Source organism: Barbus barbus (assembly GCF_936440315.1).
Source record: "Barbus barbus genome assembly, chromosome: 26".
NCBI classification, from domain to species: domain Eukaryota; kingdom Metazoa; phylum Chordata; class Actinopteri; order Cypriniformes; family Cyprinidae; genus Barbus; species Barbus barbus.
Window position 1 is genome coordinate 6995519 of NC_136754.1, and position 22326 is coordinate 7017844.

Below are 22326 nucleotides of genomic sequence, written 5' to 3' on the forward strand. Positions count from 1 at the left end.
TCAGCAAAGCAGTGTCGCTGAACAAGTTCTCTCTGTTCGTCAGTGTGTAGACGGTGTGTATCCTGGAGAGCTGTGGTTGGGCGTGAGTCGTAAGGGGGTGTGTGTGTACAAGCTTGGTGAGGCGTGGCCTCTGGAGGTGTTTCCCTACGAGGTCATTCTGTCCTTCGGTGCACCGCAGCCAAACATCTACAAGATCAGCGTGGAGGGACGAGAGCTGCTCTTCAACACCATCATGGTACAAACTTTCCATATTTACTTGCATGCTTCCACAGCAAACAACCATAAAATTCATCATTTATATTTACTTGTTGCCTCATCGGTCAAAACTTCCACAAACCTGTGGATCATTTTAGATGGAAATGACCTATTCAGTGAATTAACTCGAGACTCACTCCAACTGAATCAATCTACTCATCAGTGAGTTTTTAGCTCAGGAATTGCAGCTAGAATTAGTTCATTCGTCAATGAATCATTCAGGGCAGTTTGTGAATCAGTCATTATTTTATTTATCTGTTTGTTTGTTTATTTTTTGGTCATTATGAAGGCCTGAATGTTCGTGTTTCTTCCAGGATTATTTTTGTTAACTAAAACCATTAAAAAAAAATATTTATAAAAAATGTGTTAAATAAAACAGATATTGACTGAAATAAAATACATAAAAAATTTTAACATTTTATTTTAGATAGTTGCAAGAGCAACATTTCTCACTTTTGTTCAGTTTAACTATAAAATAAAAAATATATTAAAAATAATATTAAATTATAAAACACAACTAAATGACAATTTTAAAAAATTCAAACTATAACAGTATATCAATGATACTAAAACAACACTGGATTCCTTTGTGTTTGTCTCTGTAGGTGATGGACATTGCAAAGCTCATGAAGGCTTACATCCGTCTAATAGTGAAGAAACGGTTCAGCACTTGTCAATCCATCAGCAGCCACGGCAGCAACTGGTGATCTCTCACACCTGACAAACACTTCTCATAAATGTGCCTTTGAGGATAAACGTCAGGAAGTGGGACAGTTTCATTTCGAATTCACAAAAAAAGTAACCCTTCAATGCTGAGTGCAAAAAACCAAAGACAATATCATGAGACATTTTCATGACAGACACTATCATGTTCCCACAGACTCACATCGAGTTGTTGTGCTTGAAACTGTGCCACACATACATGCCCCATATTTTACATTGTATTAACATTTTAAGTCCAGTCCAGTTAAATTTCTTTGGAATTCTGCAGGCAGAAAGTCCAGTCCAAAATAAACCAGCACTCAAATCCAGTGCCTTTAAAAAACACACACAGAAATACACACACGCATGCAAACATACACAGAGTGCCCTTTACGTCTGTTTTATATGTGCAATGTTTATAATGTATGTTATATATTTCTGAGGAGCTGTATATTTTATAAACCTTTTCTGTTGAACTGCAGGATTGTGATAATACTATTGGATTTAGTCCCTTTGGTCCAGTTATTTTTCTACTGTAAGCCTATAAAAACACTAAAACAACAGGAAAATCTTTCTCGTTTTGTATCTTTACTGTGCATTCGTTTATAGGCAATAAATACAACAAAATTCAAAGACTCTTACATTCATTAAAATGTTCATCCACATTTGCTCTGTGCAGTGCAGAACGGGTTTCTCTGACAGAAGACCTCATTTAGCATCTCTGAATGAAATCTATTGTAGGCTATGCTAATCAGCTAGCATGAACACTGGTCAAGTTTCAAGGACAGAAACGCAATGTGCCCAGATGGAATCGGTGAACTTTTTAGTATTTCTGTGATGATTTGCATTTTCGATGTAGACTTGAGCTGCTTAGGAAGATTTTCAATGTGCTTACGATGTTAAAATATTTGTAGTTATTTCACTCCTAACATTTTATATTACATTTATATCGGTCTTAGAAAGCTTCTGAAATTGCTCATCCAGGGCTTGGTATCTTAAGGGCACAATGGTTAAAATGCTTACCAGCATCACAATATCTAACCACTAACTCCATTTCTTCATGAATTTTGTATGAGTCTAGAGACTAATAGTCCAAAGTCAGTTAGTTTTTTTTTTGCTGGAATATACGCAACATGAGATGTAGGGCACTTAAGCATTGACAGATGACAGTGTGTAAGATCTTTCTGAGGGTCATTTAAAATCAGGTGGGAATAGAATAAATTGACACAGATGCCTACAACAGAATCCACTGCAGCAAAAGTTAATGTTTGTTCAACTTTTGCAAGTTTCTCCACTACCTCCTTGTCATTAATCTCTGAAGTCTTTCGTTTTCAATGTAGAGTTGTACAGGTGCTGTGTGGCGTTCTGACTGTATGCTAAATTAAGATCCAATTTGAGCTTTGGATGCGTTGAAATATTACCACTTTTGCATCTAGAGCACATGAGACCGCCTGTCCAACCACCCACAACATCCATTGCGGTGGCAAGTTTCACACAGACGGACACTACTGACATTTCCCAAAATATTTAAATAAAAACAGTCATCTTCTCTGCATTTTATGGAAGCCCAAAAAGGTAATTGCAATTCAGACCCTTTTTCTTGCAATTCTGAGTTTATATCTCACAATTCTTTGTTTTTTCTAAATTGCAAATTATTATTTTTTTTTTCAGAATTGCAAGATGTCTGAATTGGGAGAAGTAAATTTGCAATTTGAGAGTTGAATATCAGAATTTGGACATGTCGCAATTACTATTTTTATTTTTTATTCGGTGATGGACACGGGCTTCCATAGCATTTCACCTCTGCTTTAGCTTGTTTCCTAATCTAGCTTTCTAATAAACCTGCCATGATATGTCAATATTGTTGGCTCTATGACATTACTTATGCTCTTCCATTGTAAGTCTGTTTGGATAAAAGTGCTAGATGCATAAACCTTAATCATTTTTGGTATTTATTTATTTTTTTAAGCCTTTTCTCAATGACTTTTGCTACCCCTTTGCAAATTTTCTACACTAGTTATTTGTGAAATCAATGTTTTCAACAGCGTTTTCAATATCGGCGCTCCTTTGTTTTGTATGGATATACATTCATGTATTTTTTACCATAGTGAATAAGCAAAGGGAAACGGCTGCTTCACAACCAATTTGAAAGTGTCATGCAGCTGCCACAAGGGGCAAAATGTAACGATCTGAGTCTGAGATAGTGGAAATGCGGCTTAATGTGAAAAGGCCTGTAACTGTGGTACCTGTACATTATGAACAGAAGCTGTGATAAGTTGTTTATCAGTACTGAAATATTAAAAACCTGAACATAAAAACAGTTGGTTTAAAACAAACATTCATTCGTCTAACAGCAGTAATACATTTTGTGTGCATTATAATTTTGTATAAGTCTGTGTGTGTACGGAGAGCTTTGCAGTCTTACTTGGATGCTCAATTGATCCAGAGCTTCAGGCTGGAAACACCTTCAACTTTAGTTTGCAATACAACATAATTCTGTATTCAATTCAATTTGCGTGTCTTCTAAAGTGCTTTTCAAGTAAGGCTCCTCCCAACACTGGGGCTCCTCCCACTAGTTAGCCACTCCCACAAAGGATGTTCGATTGGTCCCTGAATGAGTTTAATTTTATGTCAAACTGACGTGACCCTAACGACCAGCTCGCCTGAACCTTGCTCCTGCGGGGAGAGGTCAGAGGTCACGTTCAGGCACATGGAGAGGAGGCGAAGGGGGCATTGAGGTGATGACTCCAGTCGGGTGGTTTGTGAGTGTGTGTTAGAGACTGTATGTGTGTGTGTGAGAGGCAGCCACAGGTTACGGTGCGGGCTGTGCGTGTTTTCCAGGTCTCGGCTTTTATCATAGTTCTGAAGGTCCCAGAAGAGATTAACAGCTCGCCAGCGCATCAGCACATTGTACACAGCACCACCTTCATGAACAATCAGACCTGAAACACAAACGTATGATTAGCACATGTAAACACACTTTTAGTAGCGCTGGGTCAACAACGGAGTTCAAATTATTACATTTAATTGCTATTTTTTTTTAGATATAATAATCACCATTATTAATGTAACGTTACATGACATTGTTTACAAGCTGTTTACTTAACATCTTTCCACATTGAAACACTGATTGAGCGATTCATGAGACATGATACATTTCATTAAGTTGTACCGTTTCGTAAACATACAGTACCTTCTGATGTTCATTCATGTTTATTTCAGAGATACAGAGGCTACCGAGATCTGTCATGCCACATACGGGTGCCAAAATGACATGTAGACTTTTTAGATTTTGTTATATAATTGATTGAATTTGAAAGACGATACTTTGTTTAGATGATAACCCGCTAAATATGCATATTAGCTTAGGAATAATGGATGTTTTAGTGCATAAATGTCTCTCACCGATACACACAAGGTCCATGACTGCATACATGCCGTAACAGATCTGGAACAGGATGTCACTGCGTTGCCACAGTGCCTCTGGGCTCAGTGCTGACCACAGCAGCCATGATACACTGGCCAACAGGAAGATGCCACCCAGCAACACTGCAATAACCTGAACCTTCTCCACCAGAGTCATGGTGACGGTCTGCCACTGGCAAAACATACAAACACGATCACCAATTCATGTTCCAGACTGCGACTAAATGCTGGAATACTGTACACGACTTCAAATCTTAACAGATTTTGAAACATCATACACTTACTGACTTTGTAATTGGTCACAGAGGAAAAACTGGGAATCATACACTAAATGATTGAGGTTAACATAGCAACAGACTCAAGGTGTTCCAATCCCAACAAATTCAGGCAGAAACATGTGCTTTGTTGCTATGAGGTGCATGACAAAAGCAAATAATGTGTTCTGAATGTGTCTCAAAATATCAAACATGTTTGACATCCTCTGAATAGATGGAATCATAGTCTGATGTTAAAAAAAATCTGTTCCGATCATACATTATGTGAATTTCTATTAAATTTGTCAGCTCGAATACACAGACTGGCTCTGACGTCTGGCAATGAGTGTAGATTTGTCCAGACTGTAAATTGGGGAAAAAATCTGGGTAAAAGTCATGTAGTGTATTCCAGCCTTAATATGCTCACAAATGCAATAAAAAATATTTTTATTTAAAATCTAGTCAATCAAAAACAACAAACAAAGCACAAGCTGTGGTGTCCGATTCGCAAACATATGATTCTGATCTGGTAAAAAAAAATGTGTCCCCCAGTCAGTCAAAACAAAATAGCAAAGTCAAAATCACAACTATAACGATAAATAAACCTAGTAATGATGTTTTAGAATAACTTCTTTTATTTCATAAATCCCAGTGTGTGCATGTGTGTGTGTTTACCTGTTGTGGTGGTTTGATATGTATAGGCAGGATGTTGAATCTATAGTTGCAGAGTTCACAGCTCCAGGAGCCCTTCTCACTGATCCACTTGAGGAGACACTGCTGATGAGCATGTCGGACAGAACCGGCACAGCGGCAAGGACTCAGCAGCTCCCCCTACAGCCAATCGCAACACACACCGACATGTCAATCAGCCAATCAAAACACATCAAGATAAAAGACAGATTCAGCTGAGCTGATGATTCACTGCTGTATGATTGTTTTATTGTGCGTCTTTGCAGATGAGTTGAGCGTTGAGGTTGTGGAACCTTGAACAATGGCGCAGATGAGCTGTTTCGTCTAATGAGGAGAACATTTGGAGTGAATGAAACACTATACACATAACGACAGAGATTCATCTCTGTGAGTGGACAGGAAATGATTCATCTGTGCATTCATGAATAATTTCAGAAACATCCTCATTTAGAACTATGATGAGTCCGAAACAGAGTGGAACACATTCACACACACTTACAGACACACAAACACAAGGCGCCTCGAGGAAGCACATTAGCTGCAGGAAGTGAAGAGCATTAGACATGAATGGCGCAGCAGGTATTCTAATGGATCTCACCATCTCTCACACACACACCACACTGTCTGTTTAAAGCATTCAGAATCATTGAGGCTTCCGATATTCTAATAATTGCATTAATTATGTAGGCCTATAATGTAAAAGGTGTTTACAAGGTTTATATTTCTCAGACTGTCCTAACACAGCCGGATTTACGAACTGCTTTGACCGCCGTAGAACCAACATCAGGATGAGACAACCAAATTTAGAATTCAATTACTGGCCTCGACTCTCAGGTTTTCCAATTCTTCTGTTTTAACTGAATCACAAAGTATAGAAATAAAAGATTTGATGCTGCTTTCAGCCATTATAGGCCTACTCCATGCTGCTGGAACAACCTTCTGGAAAGTATGAGATGTGCAGAAAATAATTTAATAAGTTTAAATCTGAATGAAAAATAACTTTTTAGCCTGGCTTTCTTGTAATGCCTTATAACATTGAATTCTTACGTTTCATGAATTTAGTACTTGTTTTTTATCATTATTTTTCTCTTTATTCATATCCAAGTTTTGTTTTATTTATTTTTTTCTATTTTATAGTTACCTGTTACTTGTTTATAGTTATACCTTTTGTCTGTCAAAAGCATTGGTTTGTTTGAAAATATATTTTTAAAATGTGATTGATTGATTGATTGATTGATTGATTGATTGATTGATTGATTGATTGATTGATTGATTAACCAACAGGAAGCTGAAACTGAATTCAGAACACTGAAATAAATTCAACACAGGTAGTGCATTGTAGGAAATGAATTCCTGCTCCACAAAACTTAATTTATTGAATAAGATGAAACATAAAAACTAAATTACTATATTAGATACCCTTTTCATTTTTTAATATATAACACTATATATTTAGAATTATACAATATATAATAAATTATGCAAAATATATAATTATAGTTATGTGCATTTTATTGTAATTTTATTTATTTAAAGGCTACTATTAATGTTTACTCTTTCCATGCTTGAGATGTTCCAACCAAAAAGTCCCTCAGGAAAAAGCATCTGCTAAACGAATAAATTAACTTCATGAACGGCCCGACTTCACCTGCTCGGCTCCTTGAAAGCAGATCCGACAGCCTGGAGTCGGGATGCAGCTCTCGTTGCTGCAACTGGAGCCCACCGTTTCCGCTTTCCCCGCGCTCTGCCTGATGATGTCCTCGGCCGGTGAGTCCGTCCCTGCCTGCGCACCCTCCTCGCTCTCGATCTCTGTGATCGGATCACCCGCTGCCGGTGTTTGAGCTCCAGCGCCCGACTGCAGGTCATCCTCGCTGAGCTCGCCATCGCTCTCCAGCACCGTTTGGACCTGAACGGTAACGGTGGCGCCTCCCGGTGGCTCATCCACCGTCTGCACGTGCAACGGACCCGCCTCTGCGTGCACATCCATGTATGACGGCACTAGGATCAGAATGAAATAGCAAAATTAGGGGTTTGAGCTCTTACTGGCCTCTGTCAGATTTTCCACGGCTCTTCTCCCCTCTGGGACGCATAGGTCTTGCCATAGATCTGCGTCTCAAACCGCACACGTTCTCAGAAAGGCACTAGCTTCTGTTGAAAGTTGCAAATGTCCAGGCTGTGCGGCGCGATGTGCTCCCTGTCTCGTTGGCTGAAAACAGCTTTTCCCCGGAAGACACATTTCCATCCGGGCGCGGTGCTGGAACACCGAGCAGTGAAGGCACGAAACACGCATAACCTCACAGCCAACCTCCTCAAAATAATCAGATGTAGAGTGTGTGAGTGATGAGATAGCGAGTAAAGATGAGCGACGAAGCTGTTTCTGACGGGAAAGTCGTTTGGGTAACTGCTCTGTGATGGACCCGCGAGCCACCCGCCCCGGAGCCACGCGCTCTTTGCGCGTATTGCCCTTTTCGAGATTTACCATGGTAGCCGTAGTTACCGGTTGGATAAAACGGTGGACATTTGATAGCCTACTATCCCTAATATGAAATGAAATAAAAGCCACACCTATGAAACAAATAAGTAGAAAGACTCTGAAAGTAGGCTATTTTACGAGTGCATGATAGCCTCCAGGTACCTTTTCATTTTCAAGTGGATTTTTAAACATTCAGTGTTCTATCAGCAAAGAAATTTCCATCAGTGCCATCTAAAGCTAAATAAATATAGCCTAGCCTATCAAATATATTTTGGCATTTGCCTTTAGGGCGGTGACAGAGTTGACCATTGAAAGTGATTTAGACATTAACATAGCATTAGTACGAAAGCAATTGAATTCCAATACAGTTCAAGAATTTACAAAAAAAAAAAAAAAAAAAGCAAAGGAAGGCTGTTGTGGATATGCTTGATAGCGTTTTAAAACAAACAAACAAACAATAAATACACAAGGGAAAAAAAGGATAAGTAACAGTATTCTATTCCTTTGGCAAATTCAAGCTTATTATATTTTATTGGGAATATATATTTTATTATAGGCCTATATAGGCTATTTAGTGTTGGCGAGTTACTAGTTAGGCTACATGTAATGGAATTACAGAATTTTATTAGCCTACAAAATAAATGTAGGCTAACTGTAATCTGTTACAGTTACTGAGAAAAATGTTACAAAGGGGGTTACATCAGAATATTTTCACACACACAGGCTACAGATTTGATTGATTTCTTTCCCAAATTGCATTGACTGCTCTAAAATATCAGACACCAATGTTTCAGGAGTTTAGTACACAGAACAGGACACGTTTATTTAAAGGTGCCATAGAATGCATTGATACAGTATTTTAAATTGTTCTCTGATATCTACACAGAAGGTATGTGGCTTAGGTAAGGGCAAAAAATCTCCAGAAACGATTTTACATGTCCATTTACAACCCTAGGATTTCTCCCTAGAATGAAACGGTCTGTTATTGGCTTATTTGGCAGGGTCATGAATAATAATGAGCTCTGCTCTGATTGGCTGTTTCACAGTGCTGCTCAATGTTGAGCTCTGCTCTGATTGGCTGTTTCACAGTACAGCTCATCAGCAAGAAGGAAGCACAGGGAGGAAAATATATATTTAAATACTTTCTCTCGCAGTTATATAGTCGGGTAATTATACTGTATTATAAAACGCGGGCATCAGGGAGCCGTTATTAATATGCGAGGCATTGAAACTGCTTTTGAACGATCCATCGATCGCGTTATAGTTTCCCTTTCAAGAGACGCGATCACACAAACTATGTTTACATTATGGAGCAACAGTACTTACCACACATTTCACAAGATCAGATGCTTGTCAGTGGTGCTCAGGATCTGTAAGTCATTCGCCATCATCCTCATCTCTCCTTACTGAGAGTGAAATCTTATGTACTGTCACAGGCTACCGCTAGCAAGGAGCTAACCATGTCCCTTCAGTGGCTCGCGTTATTTGCTTTCTGTGCCTTTCTGAATACAGACACCAACCCATCCCTGCACTTCACACCCCCTGCACGGCCTGGAACATAACATTTATTGTGTTATTTTCGCTGTTGTCCGCGCTTGTTTATTTACAATACCTGCAGAGCTTCTGATGGTTCGGCCGGCTTAGAACAAGGGCGGGTTTATGCAAATGTTGGGGGCGTAGTGATCCCGACTGTTGCGTCACAGTCGGTGTTATGTTCTGATTCGCCTGTTTTTCAGTGGTCTTTTTTAATCACGAGATTTACATATGAAGGAGGAAACTATGGTGTTTGAGGCTCACTGTATGTCATTTCCATGTACAGAACTGTTATTATTTAAATATGCCAGGGTAAAGACAGTTTTTCATTCTATGGCACCTTTAATACTGTTTTATTTCCTTTTTGGTTTTATGTATATCAGTGCTAATTATAGGAGAGCATAAGTCTAAGTGGACGGTCATGACATGTGGAGTCCCACAAGGCTCAATTCTTGCACCGCTCTTGTTTAGCCTGTATATGCTCCCACTAAGTCAGATAATGAGGAAGAACCAAATTGCCTATCACAGCTATGCTGATGATACCCAGATTTACCTAGCCTTATCTACAAATGACTACAGCCCCATTGACTCCCTCTGCCAATGCATTGATTAAATTAACAGTTGGATGTGCCAGAACTTTCTTCAGTTAAACAAGGAGAAAACTGAAGTCATTGCATTTGGAAACAAAGATGAAGTTCTCAAGGTGAATGCATACCTTGACTCTAGGGGTCAAACAACAAAAAATCAAGTCAGAAATCTTGGGGTGATTCTGGAGACAGAAACTTGTTCATGCCTTTATCACCAGCAGGGTGGATTACTGTAATGGTCTCCTCACCGGCCTTCCCAAGAAGACCATTAGACAACTGCAGCTCATCCAGAATGCTGCTGCCAGGATTCTGACTAGAACCAGAAAATCTGAGCATATCACACCAGTCCTCAGGTCCCTACACTGGCTTCCAGTTACATTTAGGATTGATTTTAAAGTACTTTTACTTGTTTATAAGTCACTCAATGGCCCAGGACCTAAATATATTGCTGATATGCTCACTGAATATAAACCGAACAGACCACTCAGATCATTAGGATCGAGTCAGTTAGAAATACCAAGGGTTCACACAAAACAAGGGGAGTCTGCTTTTAGCTATTATGCGGCCCGCAGTTGGAACCAGCTTCCAGAAGAGATCAGATGTGCTAAAACACTAGCCACATTTAAATCAAGACTCAAAACTCATCTGTTTAACTGTGCATTTGTTGAATGAGCACTGTGCTATATGTCCGAACTGACTGCAATGAATTTTATGTATAATCATTTTCTTTAAATTTATTTTAAATCAATTTCTATATCATTTTAAAATTCCTTGTTTTTATTATTTTTATTTCCATGTTTTTATTGATTTTTAATGTCTATTTCACTTTCTTTTATGTAAAGCACTTTGAATTACCACTGTGTATGAAATGTACTATATAAATAAACTTGCCTTGCCTATATGCTTTATTTTTTTTAAGATTAGACCATTTTTTTTCGAAAGCATTGTTAGATGCCTGTGTTAGCTATGCAAAGATAAGATTTGATTTTAAAAACAGTATCATATAGCTATTAAACTTGAAATTAAATTATTATAATCTTAATTCAAGTGACGAAGGATTGAAAGTCTGACAGTAATCAATGTTGAGCCTACTGTAAAGTTACTCTAAAAGGAATTAAGTTCAAAACATTCGTTAGAAATTTAGAAAAGTAGTCAAATGTAATCAATACATTACTTTAACAAAGTTGAAAGTAGTTGAAAATTGAAATAGTTACACTATTAGGCCACATTTTAAATAGGGTGCAACCAATTACATTTTCAAAGTAACATTTGCAACACTGTATATATTATATGTTATATATTTTCCAAATAAAAGAAAAGGAGTGGTAGGAGAGTAGTCTGAATTGGGTTCTAGCATCTTGTGCTAGTTCACACATTGAACTCATTGCGCCAGCCGCGAGCGTTTCCAAGTCAACGCGGATCGCATCAGTCGGTTCGCTATTCTACGTCCCAACATCTCGTGCGTAAACACCGCGTTCTGACCCATTTTTCCTGTGCGCTCGCTCATCTGTTCAGACGATGTCCTGTGAGGACAGCGATTGGCTCTTGTCTCAGACCTTCCCCGAGGTGAATGGAGGAGTGATTAACACTCAGTTAGTAACCTCTACAGTGAACTTCCGACCACTCTGAATGAAAATGTTTATAGACATATCCTTATGTAGCCTCCCGAGTGAGACACACTTTTCGTTGGTGGTTAGAGGGGAAAAAAAACTTAACGAATAAAACGTTAATTATATAAAAGACGTTTCTATGTTTCTATGTTGTTTCTATGTTTTCCAATTTAATTGCATTATTCTGTTTAAAACAATGTAAACTGTTCCCAGTAAAACTGTCGAGGTGGTAATATGTAAACGAGGTCGCTGTGATTGGTCAAACCATTGCGGTTCAGGTGTTTGCGTCATTTCTTACCTAATTAATTTAATCTTTGCATAGTTTACAATTTTACTTATTTAACCCTCATGTTCTGTTGTGATTTTACTGTCTTTATTTTTGAATTTCCTGTAACTAGCTAAAACGGTACCATCTGTACCAAGATACTGTAAGTGAAGAGTCATCTCCTACTTTTCATCAAACAGGCCTTCAAAAGTTTAATTTGAGCTTTCCACAGATCTCCATGGGTGCCTTTGTCATATTTACTGGTATAAATGCAGTGCTGTTGCCAAATTTAAAGTTCATCAACTGATGTGGTGTTTCTGTCCCACAGGCATATGTGTGCAGTGTTTTATGGTTTCTCTGAGGTGGTTATTACTGTCTGGTTCTCGGCTATTGGCTTTATGTTGTGTGTTTCTCTCAAGAGTATTAGGTAGGCCTTGGAACATGGGCATAACTTGCTTACCACAGGTAATAAAACTGTATAGATCCAACTCCTGGTTGGATTTGTCTTTACTTAGAGGTTAAAGCCACTATTTCTTTTACTTTATGATTTTGCTGTAAGCATGCCCTATAGACCTTAGTCAGGGTAGTAGTACCTTATTTCATTTTTGACCTGAATGAAAATAAGGCTGTGAGGGATAGAAGTACAGTGCTTTCTGTTGTTTAACACATGCCAAATGTGACTTAAATAGACAAGCACTCCATAAAATAGTGCAGTCCATGTCGTTGTAAAGATTGTAAGTGTATCCCTCAAAGCCTTGGTTTCATTCTTTGTAAAATTCAGTATGGCGTCAACCTGACTAAGGTCTATATGTGAGAAAGGAAATAATGTGGTTTGCTGTGGTTTAAATGGATGTTAACTTGTTTAGTAGAACCTCTGTGACCAAAGCAACACATTATGAATTTCAAAACCCATGTCAGAAGATGTTTACCATGTGTCCATAGATTTTGTCAATGTAACATAGCTATCTGAAGTGGAAAAGTAGAAGTTATGAGAAAGATGAGATCTGCAGAGGTGTTTTGGTGTTTCAGTAATGGAAGATGCAGCAGCTAGAAACTGAATAATAAATTCAAATAAAAATTCAATCTGTTGGGGGAATTAAATGACAACGTACAGAGAGACAAAGACACAAGATCAGTGCCATCTGAATAGATCTGTAAATGATAATGTAGGCTAGGCTATAGATTACATGATAATGAATTTCAACATCCATGCTTAAATTAAACAATCTTTTTCAATTATATTTACAGATGCACATTGTGGCTATAAGACCGCTTTACTTTCATACCACCGCTCACCAACAGAAGGCATCATAACCACTCTAAACATTTTAATAGTGTAGTAAAATTATATAGCTAACAAATATACATGAAATACATATAATAATAATAATAATAATACAACTTTATTATATATTACCCTGACATAGGCAAACAAGTAGCTAATAATTATGAATATAAAATATTAACATAATAAAACGTGTAACATAAATAAAGTAGCATACTTTTCTCTTTTGATAATAAAAATATTTAATCGTTGTAATGCGTGAAAAATGTGACTGAATCATGAATTATAATTTTATTCGCTTGCTTACACTATTATCTCGTAAAATAGGTGAGAATATTTATATTAGATTATCCTTCAAAATGTGACGCAGAAAGAGCCGGTGTGCCCTCATCATTCACCCGGGGTGTGTTTGATGGCACTGTATGTCGTTGTGTCTTCACACAGCTGCTGCTTTCTGTTACAGCCGGTGCGCGCGCGCGCACTGTAGCTCTCCATTGCGTTTGAACGAACACCGAGGTCACGTGAGCGAGACGGCAGCGGCGGGCACAGTGGCACCGCAGTGGATACACGGGCAGCTCTGCTCCTGTGCACCACTACAATCTAGGATCAGAAGGAAGCCGAGCGAAACCGAAAACCGAAAAAAGGCGACCGGTGATAACGGGTCTCCAGTAACGCGTCTGCTAGCTGTCCATCCGCGCTCACACTCATGCGGTCTATTTTTGCACCGTGAAATACACATTTGTCACCGGGAGCTCGAGAGGCACCGAGGTTCGGATGTGTTGGAATCGCAATGGCAGACCCTGATTCGTCACCGCTGCCGCTGGAGGTGCGCGCGCGGCTCGCGGAGCTCGAGCTGGAGCTGTCGGAGGGTGAGTAGTTGCCCGTTTCACCGGTCAGAGAGGGAGACAGTGAACGACAGAAGGAGAGATGAACGAGTCCGCGCGCTCGATACAGATTTAAGTGAGCGCGTGTTTACGTTTGCAGAACCGGACAGAGCGGTTTCGGTGACCTTGGATGAGAACAGAAATGTGCATTTTAAGAAATTATAACACACTTTTAATACGTTGCTGTTGGGATGTATAAAGGTAGCTGTGTCTTTTGTAATTTAAAGTCTCTCTCTCCCTCTCATATTCCGTTTCCACTCTCCATTCCAGTGAGCTGTTCATAACACGGCCACCGCCTTTGTGAATGTATAGGGCACATAAATCAGTTATAAGTGAAGCTGGTGTGTGTAAAGCATTGGGACATTCCTCTGGCTTTCCTTTGTTGTGCATTTTGGAAGTAATGCGCTTGGTCATGAAGTTTCAAACAACCAGTGCATCTCTCTCACTGTGATATTACATGAGAAACCCATGTGATATGAGATACTCCTGGCATAGTTTTCTGGTCACACATATTGGGAGGAATAGTAAATACACAAGCAAGTAAGTAAATAAATATGCATGGTAGCAAATAATCAGAATTTATGATGATCATTAAAAAAAAGCATTTTCATGGCGGCCAGTGAAAATGTTTTATGGCCACCATGAATTTTGACCAACCTTGACCTGGCTTTTCAAACTTTTAGTCCAAGGACCCCCAAATATAAGGATATCGCTGTGAGGAACCCCTTTCCTAAACTAGATTGATCGTTTAATGAAGCTTTATATCTTTATGTATAAACAGACCTGATTATAGTGTGAAAGACGTGATATTGAAAAGTCTAAAATTATTTCCTTTTACTTGTCATGGTACTAAAGTCAAAATTATTGAAATACTATCTGCAAAATATTTTATTGTATTAAGTTAACGGTGTGTGTGTGTGTGTATGTATGTGTGCATATATATATATATATATATATATATATATATATATATATATATATATATATATATATATATAGAGATAGATATATAAGATTTATTTGTATAAAACTTTGCATAATAAATATCTTTTCATAGCTGGTTTACAGAAAAGCTTATGAGCAAACTGAAAACTGTTAAAACTATTTTTGAGCACATGTACATTGCAAAGAAGAAGTGAGAATTTAGAAATAGATGTATAACAAAATATGTGAAAATGCATTTAGCATAAAAACATTTTCTCTATTTTTTTCACTGACCCCCTAGAAGTCTCCCAGGGTGTCTGTGGACCCCAGTCTGAAATCCCCTTCCACAGAGGTCAGAAGTCTGCCCCACTTTTTGGACTGAGTCAAGGAGATATAATTGTATTTCTTTTGTGAGAAATATGTTTTACAAGTACATATATTCCATGTAGTTTCTCATTTCTAAGCTGCTTACAAAAAAGGAAAACCCCGCTTTTATAATAATTATACAAGAATGGGAAAATATTTTAAAATAGTTTCGGATGAATGTCACACCATTGCTGTAATGAGTGGAGACTTGACCCGGTTCATGAAGACAGTGGTGCCACATGGTCAGTGAGTGCAGAAGGGTGTCTGTGTTTTGTGGTTTATGTTTCATGTAGATTGCATCATTCCTCCTAACAGAGAGACCAAGAGAAGGATGATTCCCCTTATTAGGCCACATCTGCCGCCGTCCCTGTGCTCATGAGACAGCGCTCTGTTATTTTGTGTACTTCATTTTGTGTATCATGATGTTTGTACCAACACAAACAGTTCAGGAGTTCATAATGTTCCCATTGACTCCTGACCCGGTCCAGTGAAACGGGGTAGGATACTTAAGGGGGAAATATTTCCCAGAATACCTTATGTTTTGGAGCTTTTATGTGGTGTTCTTCAGACTACAATATTTCCATGTGCATATATGTCAGATGTGCTTCAATAAATTAACATATGTGGCATGGGTATTCATAAGCTTGTCATATATTACAATATCCTATTTGTGTGTATGGATTGGGGCATCTGTTGTCACTGTTCTGTTGCTTTGGCTTCTGGCCTAGTTTCCATGCATGCTGACATTTGATTGGCTTTCTTGCCACAGGCAATTGTTTCATTGGTTCACAGTCTCTCATGCTGTATTCGGATTGGCTCTGCGTACAAAGGCTTATTGGGGCAGAAGAGTCATTCTGGAGGATTAGGGTCTTCATCTGATCAGAGTTACATATACTTACACTAATGCACTCATGCAGAATATAATCGTGTATTTATGTGGTCTGATTTTGATAACTGACAAGTGTCTGTCATAGTTTTATTAAACCGATGATATGACTTCTTTTTAAAGAAACTGTTTTAATGATGTTGCTGTTTCTGGTTTATTATGGATCCAACTGCTTTGTTGGAATGATTGCAAACGGGAGGACTTTGTGTAAATATGGGTGTTAAAACGACATTTTTACCTGTGTACAGGTGTCAGCACTGACACAATTATTACTGTTTACATGTGGGATTCTGCAGGGCATTAAGGAGTTACAGCAGGACTCATTGTATTGGCAATGAAAAGGAAATTCAAAGGTTCTTAGTTGACATCTTATGGTTCTGTGAAAAGCCTTTAACATCAATCGATCCTTTCCATTCAAAAAAAGTTCTTTAGATTTAGATGAAATGTTTTTCACCCTAAAAATTGTTCTTTTAAGAACTGTTTACTGAAAGATTCTTTGTGGAACCAAAAATGGATATTTTATGGCATTGCTGCAATTCCCCCCTTTTGTAGCTTTTATTTGAAAAGTGTAGACACTGCATCTCAACACATTGCACTTTTTGTCCATATACTGTATATCAGTTGTGTTTACTGCGTGTATATTGTGATTCATAAATTATTGTACATTAATGTTAAATGATAGAGATTTTTAGGTTTAACTTGGAGGTTGTTGTTTTTTTAACCGTCTGCACATTCAGTTATGGGACAAACTTCTGGTCACTGTGACCCAGCTTACCCATCAATTACATAAAGGCTGTTTTTGAAAGTCATAGTTTAACCGAAAAAGAAAGTTCTGTCATTACTCACCCTGTCTTTTTTCTTCCATGGAACACAAATGGGAATGTCATTATCAGAATTTCCAAGCTTGTCTTTTCGTACAATGAAGGTCTGTTTCTCACACAAAGCTATTGTATGGCTTCAGAAGACTTGGAAAATAGTACACAAGTCATATGGACTTCATATATGATGCATTTATGGTGCTTTTTTGTTATTTCTGTAGATTGACAGCCCCTGTTCCCCAGTCACTTACTGAATGGAAAAGAGCAAAATGATCATTTGTGTTCAACAGAAGAAAGTCGTACTGGTTTGGAATGGCACGAGGGTGAGAAAATGATGACAGGTTTTCTTTTTAGGGTAAATTTTTTTTAATGCTAATACTTTGTCAGATTGATATGTTGAGACGACTTTTAACATTTTAGAATGAGGCTTGTGGCTTAGTACAACCTTACTTTTCTATCTGCAGAATTGTGCTCCCCATGTTGTACTTGTAAACATGACAGTTTAAACTTCTGGTAGGTCACCCTGAGCAGGTAGGTCGTATTTTCATAAACTCACTAGTGGCCCAGCGAGAGACAGAATGGGGCGGCGAAATATCACTTTAAAGGTGAAGTGCACACTTCACCTTTAAAGTGATGTTTCGCCACCCCATTCTGTCATCATTTACTCACCCTCTTGTCGTTTCAAACCTGTGTGACTTTCATTCTTCTGTTGAACACAGATTGCTCTGACTGCAATGACAGTGCCTTTCAAGCTTCAAAAACGACACAAAAGCCCTGTAGAAGCATCATAAAAAGTATTTGTTTGCCATATTCCAAGTCTTCCATACATTCCAAGGCTGTATGATACTAATTTTACTCTGTGATGAAAATGCTGAAATTAAAGTAGTTTATTGACATCTTACTTTTTGCACGTCCTGATTTTGCTGAGTTAGATGTGTTCCTATAGGTCAACATATTTTGTTGACCCTGGAACAACATTTTAATCCAAAAATTTAGTCTTGACCATATCCCTACACCTAAACCTAACCTTAACCATGAGTAATCCCTAAAATCAGAGGAAATGATATATGACTGACACTGATGTACAAGCACCAAACACTGATTGTAAGCATAAACTTCACAAATACTATAAATTGGTTCTTCAAATCTGATTGGTTAATCACAATGTTGTTCCAAGGTCAACAAAGATGATGATCCAGGAACGTCGCACGAAATCATGTTCTGCTTTACCCTTCAGAAGGCTGTTAACTGACTGGATCATAGAGGAAATTTATTTTGACTTAAGCTTATCAAATTGCACCTGCAAGTAAACATCTCAACTTGTGTTTTAGCAGCGTGTTTAAGTGCGCATTTCTGACCATGTGAGAGGGAAGCATCCTGCAGCTGAAGGAGAAGTGATGCAGTCAAAATGCTGCATTTTTCCTGTTGACAGTTTGCAGTATTCTGGGGGCTTTATTTAACATCATAACTCATAATAAATGAGATGCACAAATGATTACATTAATAACAATGATTAATGATTTCCGTCTGTTGATCATACAAAATCACCATATGGCTTTAGAAGACTTATATAAAAATAGCTCATAAGTCATGCTATATTCTTCTGTATTATAGTACTTTTATTCTAAATTTGATGTTTGACAGCCCCAGTCGAGCGACCAGGATATTCTTCAAAAAACGAATCTCTTTTGATCTACAGAAGTGAAATACAGGTTTGGAACTACATGATGATGAGTAAATAATGGCAAAATTATTCTGTTAAGGAAAGATTCACTATCTCCAGGAGTCATATTCACCTTGAGTGAACTATTAGTAAGCCCTTCACCCTCATTTCTGCTTTCATAACCAACTCTCTACATGTATTATAAACGGAGTCATTCGGTGTTGTTCAGCCCAAGGCAGTTTGAAGCCTAAAACAAGATTTTTTTAGCTCGACTTGTGTTTGTTTGGCACTGTTGTAATGCTTGTGTTTGCAATTTAACGTTCTTCTGAGATGTGGTGTTATGTTTTGATTGTTTTTCGCTGCCTGATTCAGTAATTGCGCTCTCAACTCTGGTAAGTCATTTTGGTAAGAAAGGCTTTGGCCATGAACTTGAGTGTGTGTTATAGTTTGCAGAGACTCTGTGAATGTTAAACTGTCAGTAAACAGAGTTTGTACTCTAGTTTCTATGGCCGGTGTAGCAGATGGACTGTTCAGTGTGAAGCAGGTCTGTTTGGCTGCAAAGCTGTTTTTCATTTATCTTCAGAAGAGATGTTTCTTATTTAGGCAGTTTTTTGTGTTCTCTATTATATTGTCCAGACCAGGGTTTTCCAAACATTCTTTTTTTTGTCACCCGAACCCCTTGACCTAAAATATTTACTTGGAGTATTCGCTGAGATTTTAAGTTTACATTTCAATAATTGAACAGTAGGCCTACATTTGCATGTTCACGGTTCTATGATGCTGGTTAATGGTCACATAATATACAGGTAAACAAATAACACTTAATTTTTTTAGTTTTATTTTGATTGTTTTTATTTTTTAATCACTTATTAATTAAATGTAATATTTTATGTTTTAATAATTAATAAATCCATGTAAAAACCCCAGTTTGGGAAACCTTGTTTCAGGTTCTCGGACATTCAAGTCTGCATTCAAACAGCTAAAAGGGTGATAAAAAATGTATAAATGCTAGGGAATTTTTTTTTTTTTTTTTTTATTGTTCTTTCCAATGGACCACTGGGCACTTTCCAACAATAAATATTTTGTGTTGTATATGTAAATGGGTTCTCTGGGTGTGCATTTGTAATATTTAACCTCATAATGTTTAAGTGAACAGTTAGATGCATAACCTTTAATGCTTAATGTGTGTGTATGTTTATTAGGGGGGTTGTCATGGGAAGTTACTCTTTCCACAACTGCAGCTGTCCAAAAGCCTGTCATGATGCTATTTTTATTCTCTCTCTCTCTCTCTCTCTCTCTCACACTCTCACACACTCACACACACATACAGTATACACAATATAAAGCTTACTGCCTCAAAGATATCAGCCATTTCTCTTTTATTATTAGAATTATTCATGGGCGTTTTATTAAGAGTTGATGTAATCATAAATATTGTTGTTTTATAGAGGGAATGTTATGCTCTTTCTCTGAAGAATTCTGTTCTCTCCTAATTTCCATGATTTTGCATCCATCTAAAGCTGCAGGCTATCTTAGAGCAGAGTGTGTGTGTGTGTGTGTGTGTGTGTTTGTGTAAGACGTGACCTACATACAGTTTTATTATGCTGTTTATGATGATGTTGGTATTAGATTGGTTGGTTAAGCGCTCACCTGCTAGTCTTACATCTCTGAACGGGAAACCTGCAGAACATCAGCCAGATACTGAAGTTCAGAGCGGTCATCTTCTGTCTGACAGAACTATGCTTTTACATGAATTAAGGGATTCCTAAAAGGGATGGATTTGGGCTTCGTTCAGATTTTAAATAATTAAAATAATATTAAATGTAATCATTTTTATCATGATGAAATGTAATCATTTTTATCATGTAATCATTTTTATCATGATTTTATCTACTTTTATCTACCTACTCGGGTCATCATGCATAATTTCATGTTGTATTACTGATCTTTTTTAGAGTGATTAAATCATCTTTTCCAGTTACACTCAATTTAATCATTTTGTTACACAACCCAGACAAAATGTCCATGTGTACTTTTATTCTCTGTAGTTCTTCTGTTATCATTACAAGAGTGATATAAGTCTAAAAGGAAGCAATCTGCACAATCAACCATCAATAATCAGTTTCAGGTCAGATGACTCTCACACCTTCAGTGAAGGTCTGAACAATGTAGCCTGTGATTCAGAGAATCATAAATGACTATTATACTGATGTTATAATGTCGCCTTGTCATGATCATTGCTGCAGACCAGTAAGCTGAGCTCTCTGATGGAACAGCAGGTCAGCAAGTTTGACTGTGGGCCTATACCAGATTTTACAAGCTTGTCTGAGGTCCATCTGCTGGGTAGAACCAAACAATCTAGATGTTGAATATAACCTGGATCAAGCAAGATGCTTTGAGCATTCCTTGGGGCAAAATGAAAATCCATGTCAAGTGTGATGTTTGTGCTTTGGCTCTCCTGGCAGTGTTGATGGGAGTTCAAGAGAGAAGGAGTGAAATGGATTTGTGAATGAATAGTTCTTTTTGAATCTATAGAGTAAGAAGAGATGTCAGAATGTCACACATTGAGCTCAGATTTTCAAAAATATCAAAAGTTTCACAAAAAAACTGTGAAATAACATTGCAATTAAAATAACTGTTTTCTGTTTTATTATTTTAAAATGCAATTAATTCCTGTGATGGGAAAGCTGAATTATCAGCATCATTACTTCAGTCTTCAATGTCACACGATCCTTCAGAAATCATTCTAATATGCTAATTCTTTGCTAAAGAAACATTTTTTATTATTATTATTAAAGTCGAAAAAAGTTGTGGAAACCATGATGTACACTTCCATTTGGGATCAGTCAGATTTTTTATGTTTTTCAAAGACGTTTCTTATGCTCATCAAGGCTGTATCTTCAAAAATACAGAAAAAAATGTAATTTTGTCAAATATTATTGCAATTTAAAATAACAGTTTTCTATTTTAATATACTTTAAAATATAATTTATTCTTTTGAAGCAAAGCTGAATTTTCAGCATCATTACTCTAGTCTTCAGTGTCACATGATCCGCCAAAAATCATTCTAATATGCTGATTTATAATCAGTGTTGGAAACCATTGTGCTGATTAATATTTTTGGGTCATACTTTTCAGGATTTAATAAATAAGTAAAAAACAGTTTTTATTGAAAATATAAATGTTACAATATACACTACTATTCAAAGGTTTGGGGTCAGTACATTTTTCTTTCTTTTTGATTATTAAATTAATAATTTTATTCAGCAAGGATGTGTGTTAAATGATAAAAAATGATAGTAAATACTTATATTATTAGAAAAGATTTCTATTTTGAATAAATGCTGTTCTTTTTAACTTTTTATTCATAAAAGAATCAAATAAAAAATGACCACAAATATTAAACAGCAGCACAATAGTTCAACACTGATAATAAAGCATATTAGAATGATTTCTGAAGGATCATGTGACACTGGAGTAATGGCTTATGAAAATTCAGCGCTGCATCACAGAAATAAATAATATTTTACAGTATTAAAAAAAAGTGACGTGACATACGGCCAAGTATGGTGACCCATACTCTGAATTTGTGCTCTGCATTTAACCCATCCAAAGTGCACACACACAGCAGTGAACACACACACACCATGAACACACACCCGGAGCAGTGGGCAGCCATTTATGTTGCGGCGCCCGTGGAGCAGT

At 37.4% G+C, this 22326-nt stretch overlaps 3 protein-coding genes across 4 annotated transcripts in view; 2 read left to right on the top strand and 1 right to left on the bottom strand.

Moving 5' to 3' along the window:
• Positions 1-1588, top strand: part of LOC306845876 (unconventional myosin-X-like) — a gene marked incomplete at its 5' end in the record, with an annotated part of 38992 nt that extends 37404 nt beyond the window's left edge. Inside the window, 2 exons of the mRNA XM_079378868.1 lie at positions 44-235; positions 861-1588. Coding sequence (XP_079234994.1) covers positions 44-235; positions 861-962 — 294 coding nt within the window. The 3' untranslated portion in view covers positions 963-1588. The remainder of the gene's footprint in view (positions 1-43; positions 236-860) is intronic.
• Positions 1589-3588: 2000 nt separating this feature from the next.
• LOC306845891 (E3 ubiquitin-protein ligase MARCHF11-like) lies at positions 3589-7314 on the bottom strand (the record flags this gene model as incomplete). The annotated part of the gene is made up of 4 exons (XM_079378891.1): positions 3589-3899; positions 4363-4555; positions 5313-5468; positions 6976-7314. The coding sequence occupies 4 exons, from the start codon at positions 7312-7314 to the stop codon at positions 3589-3591; spliced, it is 999 nt and encodes a 332-aa protein (XP_079235017.1).
• Positions 7315-13539: 6225 nt separating this feature from the next.
• Positions 13540-22326, top strand: part of LOC306845877 (disco-interacting protein 2 homolog C-like) — a 32953-nt gene continuing 24166 nt past the window's right edge. Inside the window, exon 1 of one of the 2 annotated variants that reach the window (XM_079378869.1) lies at positions 13540-13949. In XM_079378869.1, the coding sequence (XP_079234995.1) occupies positions 13871-13949 (79 nt within the window). In that variant the 5' untranslated portion in view covers positions 13540-13870. The remainder of the gene's footprint in view (positions 13950-22326) is intronic. The other variant, XM_079378870.1, reaches the window with a different exon arrangement.